Consider the following 12650-nt stretch of genomic DNA (forward strand, 5'->3'; position numbering starts at 1 on the left):
TTTAATCTACTCAAATCAGATGGAATTATTCAACGTTATCGCATAGGAGACACACTGCCTGCATATTATCACAGTGGTCGAATGGCATCCCAACGGGCTGTGTAATCTCCTTGTCTGCAATCTGTGTCTCCGTGCTCTGCCTCTGAGATTAGTTTGCAATACATTTCAATCATTACACCATATTCAATAATTTCAGTAATTCAATAAAATTACCTACAACTAATACAAAGTTTATAGAACCCTAAAAAAAATCTCTTTATTCTAGACTACAACATTTACTGTTTAGTGCAGTTCTACTGTTTTATGTTAGGCGCCCACCGACCAACTCCCTTACCACCAACTCGCCGCCGCAACTACAAATGTTATCATTTGTCTATAAAAGTACACCTCTGCAGAGGAGCTAATACTCTTTGTGTACTCTCTGACAATGAGAGTTGCCATTGCCATCTACTGTAGTGGATGTCCAATTACACAGCAAAGAAAATAATCCCCCTATTGCTGGGCGCCCCACTGGGGGGCCCGGCCCCCCTATTTGAGGAGCACTGGTTTAATGGCAAATGATAACCTAAAAAGCTCCTGTGGAATGATATTTACGTTCTTGTTTTTTAAAAGAAATGTGAACAATGTCAAGTAAACAATTATAATTACTAAGTGAAATTTGCAGAAAGGAATCTTTCTGCCTGGATTTCCAGGCAGTCAATCAGAGTAATTACATAACTCAGAAATCAACAACAGACACTGATTTGCTGTGGCAGCTGGCTACCAGTAAAATGACATCTGGGCCCATATTTTTTTCTGCATTTAAGCATTTAACCATTTTCCAGTAGTAGAAATTAGCCCTGAATGACTAATTGTAATCAAACAAACATCACAATGTGGTTAAATGTCATCTTCAAATCACTAAGACTGCAATTTTGCCATAAAATTTTCATGCCAGCCTATTTTCATGAAAATGAAGGTTCCACCTCCTTTTTTGAGTCTCACACACACAGACACTCTCGCACTTCTCCCCAGTAGCAAAATCAGAAATATTTCAATAGGGTAGTCACTGTCTAGATTGAGATCATAACTCATACTGTACAAGTAATGTACATGTGCACAGGAGTACACTTCAAAAGTGATTTCCATTTCCATTTCCATTTGTTTCTAAAATGGCTGTGCATCAGTACATCCCAGCGGTGGGCAAAACAGTCATTGACGGATGCTCAACTTTCAGCGAGTGCTTCCGTGTTTTTGGCAAGTGCTTTAAGACGCAAAGCCTCGGAAAAAAAACAACCCTGTACTGAGCACTGAGTGAAGCAGGTTTACGTTCGTCGATCCAGCTCAGTACTGACGGTCATTCTTAATCCGTGTATTTTTGCGAGGCTTCGCGTCATAAAGCACTCGTCGAAAATGTGGAAGCACTCACCCAAAGGTGGGCATCCATCAATGATGGGCTGATGTAATGGCCATTTTGTCCACCTCCGGAAACTACTTAACTGATGCATAACCACCAGTAGATCCCCTATTTTAGAAATGAGATTAGCATGGTTTGTGATTCTACTGGGAGAAATGGCTGCATTTTCTGAAACCTACTTTTGTTATACTGCTGATTATTAAAGAACGGAAGACGCTTACACAGCGTCGTGTGAAGGGCGCTCTTCGAGAGCGACACCTGGAAATGTGTGTGCGTGTATGGTAATGTTTAGTCAGCTAATGAGCATTATGTTAATCTGTAAGGCAATCAGTCAACAAAGACCATCTAAGCATTGTAATCAAAGCCTTTGTTGTTACTTTGCTGTTTTTTTGACGGGAGTTTGCAAACTTGGATGTTGTACTGGAGAGACAGACACTCCCAGGCTAGCTTAGTGCTAGCTAGTTGGTACAACAGAACATGGATGGATACGGATAGCTTTACCAAAAACGGAAACACACTTTGGGTTCTGCATTTGGCCAATGCACAGAAAGGGATCCTGGGGGTTAAAGTAAGTAAGTAAGTAAACTTTGGACAAGATATGACCTATTTTTGTGCCCAGCGCAAATCTGGCTCAAAGTGCAGTAAATGTGCATGAGAATTTTTGGAACATTTTTGAAGGTCGATTCATGGTCAGATGAAGCAGTTCCCATCATTGCCATAAACACCAGGGCTGGTGGAAGTACACACAAGTGCTTGACATTGCAGATGCAGAAATGGACTTGCTGGGATTGGCAGGTGCAAAGTACGTTTGCTGTATACAGGTAAACTGCAAGCTCTTACACTTGTGACGAGGGTATTTGGAAACCGCCTTGCTGCACCCCCGATCGTGAGTGCGTCTGTGTGTTTTTACAAACCCGAGTAAGAGCCCTGGGTAACTCCTTTCATAACCGGAATTTTTGCTGATATCAACGCTTTCGGAATACCTCGATCGATTGGGGCAATGTTTTTCGCTGTGCACATGCTCACTATTTTCTTCTTTGTCTTCTTTTCTTCTTCTTTGCTTATTTGATTCGCAAAGAATCTTGGTCTATATAGTCACGAATTGCGCACGGACTACTTTATTTAGCGTGGTGAGTGACATAAATATAATGTCTTTTATTGAACGTATAGTAAGTTAAAAGAAGAAACGACGTTATTTACGCAATTACGTCTGCACGTCGCGGTCCGAATGGTTTATTCCAATCGAGCACAAATGAGCATGTAAACAGGAGTAACTTTTTCCGCCACCCATGTAAACGTGTTACCTCGATTGTTTCAGAAACCGGAATTCTGACCGTAACCCGAATATTGACTGCATGTAAACGTAGTCAGTGATTGAGAGGGATTGTCCCATGTAGTTGTCATATTTATGAATGCATGCAATGCAATACAATGACATCCACTACACATGTCCACAAGAGCTTTCTGCACGCTATACCTGACCCATGAGTAAATTATTGAAATGTCCCAAAATAATACATTTGTTTATCATTTCAAATACATGATAATCACTTTGCAACATTGTTCGAGGAAAAAATTAAATCGCAATTACATTATTTTCTAAAACCCTTCATATCCAGAAGAAATTAACTACAATATTTAATGTTGACACTATAATGTATCTTTAAATAGTACACATGGACATGATGTAAACATTCTACACATGAATTTTTTTTATCAATGACAATAACTCAAAAGAGAAGCAGTGATACTGCATGTAGGAATACATATAAAACAAATGCAAATGTTCCCACAGCCCATTGTCATTCAAATATGAAACAAACTAGTCGTTCACATGTAGTGTTAAATCTGACGTTGCATAACTCCCTTGAATTTCTGCACAATTTTTAACTGTTCTGGGTGGCAGGTGATGGGCAGCCCACCCCAACTGAGTTTAGGTTAATCTGGAATTATCACCATTTACCAGTCAATCACATGTCAGCTGTGTTTAAGTTAGCTACAGTATATCAATAATTTCACTGCCAATGACACATAATTGCTGTCTCCTCCTCCAATTATAATTATATATCCTCTTTTGTGAATGGTTCGTGCAGTATGTCTGTGTTATTCTTTATTCCAAACATAATGGGATGACAAAAATCACTTTATATACACTGAACAAAAATATTAACACAATACTTGTTTTTGCGCCCACTTTTTGTGAGCTGAACACAAAGATCTAACACTCTAGTCTCTTCTGTACATGCACAAAAAGCCATTTTCCTCAAATATTTGTCACAAATATGTGTTATTGAGCATTTCTCCTTTGTTGAGATAATCCATCCCATTTCACAGGTGTTGCATATCAAGATGTTGATGTTGTCTTATGCTGGCCACGATAAAAGAGCATTCAGAAAGAAATGTGCAGTTCTATTTTATTGTGGGGGGGAGTCCGAAAACCAGTCAGTATCTTGTATGACCAGCATTTGCCTCACACAGTGTAATATTTGTCCTTGGCATAGAGTTGTTGATTGTGGACTGTGGAATGTTGGTCCACTTCTTTAAATGCCTGTGCGAAGTTGCTGGATACTGGAACACACTCTCATATACGCCAATCCAGAGCATCCAAACATGCTCAATGGGTGACATGATCAGTGAGTATGCAGGCCATGCAATATCTGGGATGTTTTCAGTAAAAACTGGGGATTCATCGATGGAGAAAACACCTCTCCAATGTGCCAATCGCCATCAAAGGTGCACATTTGCCCAGTCAAGTTGGTTATGAGGACGGACTGCAGTCAAGTCGAGACACCAATGAGGACCACAAGTTTCCCTGCGATGGCGACAGTTTGTGCAGACATTCTTTGGTTATGCAAACTAATTGTTGCAGCAGCTGTCTTAGTCAATCTTGTAATCCTGGGCTGGTGTAGTTACACGTGCTCTGCAGTTGTGAGGCCAGTTAAATGTACTGCCAAATTGCCTAAACCACCTTTGGAGATGGCTTATGGTAGCTCTGGTGGACATTTCTACAGTCACTATGACGACATCTGTGACATTATGCTGTGTGATAAAACTGGAAAACTTGTTGTGGCCAGCCACAGGCACACCTAAATTACATTTAGACAGATTTGTGAACAATATCCAAGGGAAATGGCCTTTTGTGTATGTAAAAAATTTTACATCTTTGAGTCCGGGCCACGAAAAAGGGAAGCAAAAACAAAAGTGTTGCGTTTAGTTTTGTTTAGTGTAGTTTTAAATCCAGCAACACTGATGATATATGACTTGGTACTCACATATGGAGGGGTGTCGACACTGTCTGTGTTGACCACCAATGGCGGGGGGTTGGCCTGAAAAATAGAACAAAGTTAATGATCCACTTCAACAATACGACACAAACTCACCATTTACAGAACAACATTGCAATATGAACACAAACAGACAAACACTTTGAGCTATGATAACAACTTACTCTTCTCATGTTTTGGTACAGCATGCCGAGTACATCTGCTACAGATTACTACCATGAGGCGACTGCATACACCACATGACATACTGCACACCTCTTACAATAGACAAGACTAATGTACTGCTAAAATGCAAAACACAATTTATGAGGACCCCTCAACAAACAAACAACTGCTTTTCAGATAATTTACTCACATTCATAATTTACATGCCACTTAGAAATACGACTCTCCACTAGATTTTAGCAAACTGACTAGTCAAAGTGCATGGTATGCACCTATAAACAATATAAAACCAAGCAGTCACCTGTCTACCTCTGCTCAATCATTTTCCCCAAACAACAATTATCTGAATACCAAACATATCAGAAACCAGTGGGTGATACAGACATGGGCTTTCCTTCTTTTCTGCTTAGTAAATTCTCACTACTCAATCACATTCTCCTGGTGTACTAGATAGATCACATTCTTCACAGCTGCTTAATTTATACCTCTCCTATTTTACCCCATCTCACTTTTTCCACAGAGTATATTTATGCAATCCAACGTTGAAGTCGTCTTCCATAAACCAAACATCCACTAGCCAGCAAATGAAGGGACATTTGAAGCTCAGTACTTGTCCAGCATCCCAACAAACCTATAAACGAAATGAACTGCCCATTAACGCGCAACAAAGCAGGAATAGCATTTATTTCTCAATACTAATCTCAATCTCTCTCATCCATCACATCCCTTGTTCATCTTTCTCTCTCTCTCTCTCTGTGTGTGTGTGCGTGTGCGTGTGCGTGTGTGTGTGTGTGTGCGTGTGTGTGTGTGTCCACAATGTGTCCAATCTGTCAGTCATGCTGAATGGACGCTTGATCCCACATGGGAACCAAAAAAGAGAGACGATCAGAGGGATTAGTTGCATGGTGGGAGGAGCCACCTCAACCCTCAACAAGAGCAATGAGGAGCAGAAGGTGCAGTTACATGCAAACAAAAATCAGAATGCACAAAAAAGTACGAAATGATCCTTAAAACAATGTAAAATATCTTTTTATTTGTATATCCACCCCCTTTAAAAAGAAAATGGTGTCCCTGAGCAATAGCGGTCTAACATCACCTCACATTTTAAAATTCACTAATCTTTACAAAGTCATTAATTTACTACAAAGGAATGAATCTGTGTGGATTTATTTGTGCATTAAAGTATAATTTAGAGAAAATGCAGTCGGTCAGTCAGCTGTTGATTTAACTGACATACTGATACTAAGTTAGACTGCACACTTATGCAACAGTGGGCGTGTGTGCGTGTGTGGTAGAGAATCCATGTTGTTGTTTTTTTAAAGACGCTCTAATATACAAATATGGTATATAAACAGAACATCCAGAACAAATTATTTGACTTGTCATAGTGTAGCACTGACACACATTCAGACAATCATTGTTTTGCATCTGCCTACACAAGTTATTTTTAGTTAAAGGTGAGGAGTGTATTTATTTTAATCAGCAGATGTTTTAGTCATAAAAGTCATTAGTCATTACTGTAATGATACAATTGCCTGTTTGTAGTATGAGTCATAATTGGAGAGCTAGATAAAATGATATATATATAACAATAGAAGCTACATCAGCTATATGTCAAACATGCATACGTAAAACAATACAAAACAGATTTAATCTGTACGAAGGGAATAATACTAACAACTTGCAACTTGCATGCCATTTCATTTCATGCATTTGAATTAAGGTAAACTTAGAACAGTCAAATGTTACAGATGGCAGATGCATTGTGTAACTGTAATGCACACTTACTCTATATGCTACATGGCAACAGTTCACCATTTCTTCCTCATAGGTAATGAAACTTAATTTGCCTTCCTAGTTAATCAGATAGAGTTTGACTGTAATGAAATTAAAACTGCCAAGATAATCACATTAATTAGGACTCAGACCCAGTCCTATCTCCTGTCATGGTGTCCAGTTTCAAAGCAACAGACAAGTGGTTGCATTTTTGGGAATCTTACTTTTTTTCGCACAGATTAAACCATTAGCAATATTTTTTTAAATTATTTTAATAAATCAAGTAAAACATGTTATTATTTGTTATTGTCTTAACCAAGTACTATTTAACTGAGAAGTGACCCCTGATCGGGCGAGCGGGCGCTCCTCCCTCGCAATACCCAGGGGGTGTTGTGCATGACCTCAGGGAACCTTGTTTTATTGCTGTACTATAGTGCACGTTTACTACAGTAGGTGGCAGTGGCAATCTCATTGTCAGAGAGTGCAGTGTTAGGATCATCTGCAGATGTGTACTTACAACAATGTTAGGGACAAATGAAAAATAATTTCTTATTCCTATGAGAATGGGGGGTGTACCAAAAAAAAAGAAGCACTGGATTTAGGTAAATTTAAGATGAGCGAACACTGAGCTACAACCAGAAATTAACTTTAATCTCTGCTTTAGTAAAAACAAAATATATTAGGGAGAAATCACTGTTTTTCACAATAAAAACAATTCTCAGGTGTCTTAATAGAATGTTTTTGACATAATTTAGTATTAAAAAAAATCCTAAAATTGGGCAGCACACGTCATCCTCTTTCTCAACCATCCTCTTCTTTATTAAAGTCACCAGTCAGCTGAAGCCTACCCCGGGAGACTTTGGGTAAGAGGCAAAGTATGGCCTGTCGATCACAAGGCACATTTCAACAACTACTCACACTTCCATTTACAACTAAGGACAATTTAGAGTTTTCACTAAACCTAACATGCACACAGTCCATTTCAATGCGGAGGAAGACAAAGATGGAGAGCCTGGAGAAAACACACAACATCATGGGGACATCATGTACACTGGAATGCATATTTTAATGTTGAACTCTCTTTCAACAGTCCTCTTGAAATCAAGTACCGGTATTGGAGGGCAGCTGTACCTCATGCAATTGCTCACTTCCCTCTCTACTGTGCTTTGTGTCAAGGTGCATGTGACTTTTTTGGTCATGGTTTACTAGGGGCATAATTAGGTGGTGGCAGTTTGTGTGGCGAGTCTGAATTTCCCTTTGGAACCCCCCAAAAAGTACATTGGACATATACCCTCATAAAGACAGTCAAAGAATTGCTTGTATTTTCACTCGTGGAGGTGAAATTAATCACCAAGCTGATCAATGAAACTTGAAACCTCCCTGCACATTTTCATAATCAATTCATTAGAAAAATATGTTTCTTTCTATTTCCCAGAAACCACAGAGAAAAAAAGGAGTATAACACTATTTACAGACATGAATGCCTCAGTTTGTGTAGAGAAGAACACCATTCTGTGCTCAGTTGGACGAGGACAATTACTATCTTGTTGGATTGGTAATACAATCTGCTACTGAACAGCATGTTGACATGTAACATCGACTATACAGCATTATAATGAATTCTGTATTTCAGCCATATACTAATAACATGAATCATTTCCTTTTGTTACTCCACTTTTGTTACTCCACTTTTTTTTTTCAATGACAGACTAATTAAACATGAGTGGTTACAGAAGATCATATTGTACGCTCACTGTATTTTAATTTCATTTCAATATGCAAGTAGCTGAAAACATACATAAAGCAGAATTGCTTTACCTAAGTCGGTAATTTAGTCACAATTACAATGCAACCCTTTGCACCTTTTGTCAAAAATGTTCTTAATTCATCACATTCTGAGAAGTAGTACCGGTAAATGTTTTTCGTAACAGCTATAATCGAAAATAAGCCTGTATGAAATCGAATAAGCACATGCCCTGTTTTGCAGGGGTGTAACGATAACGGCAATATCGTGATATTGCGATATTAAAACTGTAAAAATGTCAGGTTGATTTCCATTTGTGCAATTCTAGCACCATCTGGTGGCTAGTTTTTTTTGTGCACTTTAATTTTCACAAGGCATGTTTTGGCCCTTCTATGTTTAAAATCCCTGCTAATGGTCAGTTGAAGGAGAACATAATATGCTTGTGAACCGAGACAATATGTGGAGGAACTCAATAGCAAGTAAGTGCCTCAATATCAAGTGTTATTAGAGATTTTATAGGTTGTTTATATGCATTGCTGTTATGTACAAAAGCCGATATTGTGTGTTTTTTAGTACACGCTCTCTTTTTTTTTTAAACAATATTATGACTTTTTTTTATATCACCTTCATAGGTATAATATCGTATCGTGATGTTTGGATATTGGTACATCCCTACTGTCTTCCGCAAACAATAAATACAAATGTATCCAATAAATTTATGCCAATTAATTGCGTAACATTTTTAAGACCAAAAAAAAAAATCTTGAGTGGCCATGCTGAAGACTTTTCGTCAATGCAACTTACCTGCACATGGGCTTGTATTTGTGGAAATTGGTGTATGTGAGAGGGTGGCTCCATAGAGCACAAATTCCGCATGTAGGAATCATTGTGCCATGGTCTGCTCCCGGCCTTTCCTTTGCTTTTGCTCTTTGTGGGACTCTTTGTCACATTGTCTCTCACGTTTGGGAAATTTCCTCGAGAGGCCCTGTTGGCCAGGTGTGTGGGCAATGTGCTCCACCCATAACCGCCCAGGGCTGAACATAGCGGTTTCTGCGGTGAGTGAAATGGATGGATGGAAAGTGACTGTGAGCAATGTGGCAGAGGAGGAGGATGTTGATGTTGGTACTCTTGGAACAAGGAATTGTTTGAATGGGTCTGTGCCAGCTGCTGCTGCTGCTGGTGATAGAGTTGATGTGATGATGGCGAGGAAAGTGGGCGACATGGTGAGGCCGGTGGACGCAACTGTTGCTGGTTTGAAGAGTAAAGCTGCAGTTGGTGGTGGCTTGGCGAGAGGCAGATTTGACGCTGGCTTGCCGAGTGCAGTAGATGATTTGGTGATTGTTGCACCAGTTGGTAGTTTTGTAATGGTGGAGCTAGCTGATGACTTGGAGACTGTGGCGCTATGTGGTAATAGCTAGGTGAAGGTGAAGGAAGAAAATGTTTGGGTGAACGACATCCTTGTTTTGGCGAATGAGTATTGTGCTTTGGTGAGTGTAGGGGGGAACGCTGCAATAATTTCTGGCTATGCTTCGAGTGGTTGTGGCTCTTGCTCGACTTGACCTTCCCTTTGCCAGATTTTCCCTTAGAAGAGCTACTGGGCTTTTTAGGGCTACAACAGAATTCATGGCTGTGGAAATAAGTAGTCATATCTGCAGAGATGTATTTGTAAACACCACATGCAGTATGATGACGTAGTCCTGTCTTCTTTGACTTACTGTATCTCCCTCTTTCCCGCTTACTGCATTATCACCTTTACAGGGATGACAAAACAGTAGCTCTTCAGAATCATTTGTGTCCACATAATGTAGGTCATGCCATCAAAGAACAACCACAATCTCTGTGCAACGTTGGACTGGATTTCCACTTTTCTTGTTCATTTGTCTCAGCACATTAAGATGAAGCAAGTCCACATTTGTGAAGATCTTTTCCATGTCTGTTGGTTTGACAACAGCATGATTTGAAGTCTGAATAAAACAAAGCAATGTCTTTAAGTGTGATAATTTAACTTATACGTAGGAGCACATGAACTATCCCAAAATCTTTGTGGGTTACAAAGTCACAAGTAGAAAAGATCAAAGATGCTGTAAAAAGAAATGCAGGAAAGACCTTAGAAAGGTGAAGCACACTTTCAGTCTTTGCATTAGGACAGATTGGACAGAAGCAATTTAATCCAGCTCCTTCTTTCCAAAGGAATACTTTTCTTTTCCACAAATAGCTTGCACTTCAGATATCAATCTCTCAGTTAATGCATAATATCCAAGGTCAGTATGCTGTTAAAAGATACTCCAGCTTTGTTTCCGAAATCCCACTCAATCCAGTGGTGATGTTGGCGATTTATATTCCAGAAGGGAAGACATGAACCCATAGCAAAACACACTTCCTGCCGCCAGGGAAATAATAATCAGAAAGAATGAACATTTTCTGTGCTTGTCATCTTGCCTTGATATTAAAAACTTTACATTAGCTCACATCAATGGACAATTCTTTCTTCTCAGCTGCTGCCATGTCTGTGCTCCCTCCCTGTCCCTCTCTCTACAACTCTGATGCACTCTCTCTCTTCCCGAACTGGCCAATTAGGGGCTTCCCTGGTCCTCTGCACATGACAGCAGCCAGGCATGACTAATCAATAGGAAACCAGGGATAGTGTTCACAGCCAATGTGGAAGAGTATGATGAGTCCTGAGCTGTGATTGGTAGAGAATAGTGTTGATCGCCCTTTTTGGTCCTCTTTTAAGGCAAAACATGGCAAGCCAGGTCAGCTGCAATACACAAAAGTTGCTGTGTCTCAATGAACTGACCTACTTATTTACAAGAACCACAATTTCAATGAAATTGGGACATTGTGTTGAAACTAAATAAAAACCTACCACAATGATTGGCAATTATTTTCAACCTATACTCGAATACACTACAAATACGTGATATTTAATCTTCAAATTGATAAACTAAACTGACAATACTAATTGTTGAAGCCTTGAGGTGCAAATTCTTTCCCATTTTTGCTTGATGTTCAACTTCAGTTGCTCAACAGTCCGGGATCTCTATTGTAATTTTTTTTTTTGTGCATTATAATGTGTCACACATTTTCAATGTGAGACAGGTCTGGACTTCTGGCAGTCCAGTCAAGTAATGTCACTCTATTACTATGAAGCCATGCTGTTGTAATAGTGTACACCACATTGAGAATGTTAGAATGTGGCTTGGGGTTTCCTTGTTGAAATAAACAGGGACATTCTTGAAAGAAGATTTGCTAAGATGGCAGCTGTTACTAGAAAATGTATGTACCTTTTAGCATGAATGGGGCAGTCACAGATGTGCAAGTTACCCATACCATCCGCACTAACACATGCCCATACCATCACAGTTGCATGCTTTTGAAGTTAGCGCTGATAACAATGAGGATGGTCCTTTTCTTTTTTGGCCCAGAAGATATGGTGTCCATGATTTCCATAAACAATTTGCAATGTGGACTCATTAGACCACAGCATACTTTTCCGCTTTGCCTCAGTCCATCGGTGATCTGGGTCCCAGAGAAGCATGCGGCGTTTCTGGGCGTCGTTGATAAATGTCTTTTATGGTAAAGTTTGAACTTGCGTTTGTAGATGTAGTGACAAACTGTGATAATTGAAAATGGTTTTCTTAATTGTTTCTGAGCCCATGAGACAATCTTCTTCTTTTACACAATGTTTTGAATGCAGTGCTGCTTGAGGGATCAAAAGTCATGGGTTTTCAGCCATGCTCAAGATTCTCTGAATCTTTTGATGATGTTACGGACCGTAGATGATGAAATCCCCGAATTCTTTGCAATTAGACATTGAGAACTGTTTTTAAACTAATTGCTCACACAGTTCAAAGAGGTGAACCTAACCCCATGCTTACTTGTGAACAACTGAGCCTTTCGAGATGCTCTTTTTAAACGCAATCATGACAGTGCAGTTGTTTCTAATTAACCCGTTCACCTGTGGAATGTTCCAAACAGTGAGGGAATCAAATAAAAAATGAGAGAGAGAGAGAAAAAACCCATTAACATTCTCAGTCTTGGCTGTTTGTTCAATTGATTAAAGGTGGAAACTGAAAAGCATTTTCAAATCATTGTATTCTGTCATTATTTATGTTATGCTTTAGATTCTCCAGAACTAGAACTCCATTGAAATTGGGGATTGCGACTGGATCTAGATCTTGCAGTGACCAGGTAAATGTTCATAACAGAACATTTACATAGTGTAGATCATTCAACTGTGACCGGTAGTAAACATTGCTTCCTATGTACATAGTTGTTACAAGTG

At 39.4% G+C, this 12650-nt stretch overlaps 1 protein-coding gene across 12 annotated transcripts in view; it reads right to left on the reverse strand.

Annotated features, from left to right (window-relative positions):
* dlg1a (discs large MAGUK scaffold protein 1a) overlaps positions 1 to 12650 on the reverse strand; it is a 133114-nt gene that overhangs the window by 44817 nt on the left and 75647 nt on the right. For 10 of the 12 annotated variants that reach the window (XM_077584792.1, XM_077584793.1, XM_077584790.1 and 7 more), the window contains one exon: positions 4669 to 4722. In XM_077584792.1, coding sequence (XP_077440918.1) covers positions 4669 to 4722 — 54 coding nt within the window. Of the gene's footprint in view, positions 1 to 4668; positions 4723 to 4844; positions 5564 to 9169; positions 10880 to 12650 lie in introns of those variants that run through there. The other 2 variants (XM_077584797.1, XM_077584803.1) reach the window with 2 other exon arrangements.

The sequence above is a fragment of the Vanacampus margaritifer genome, chromosome 13, assembly GCF_051991255.1.
Source record: "Vanacampus margaritifer isolate UIUO_Vmar chromosome 13, RoL_Vmar_1.0, whole genome shotgun sequence".
Classification (NCBI taxonomy): domain Eukaryota; kingdom Metazoa; phylum Chordata; class Actinopteri; order Syngnathiformes; family Syngnathidae; genus Vanacampus; species Vanacampus margaritifer.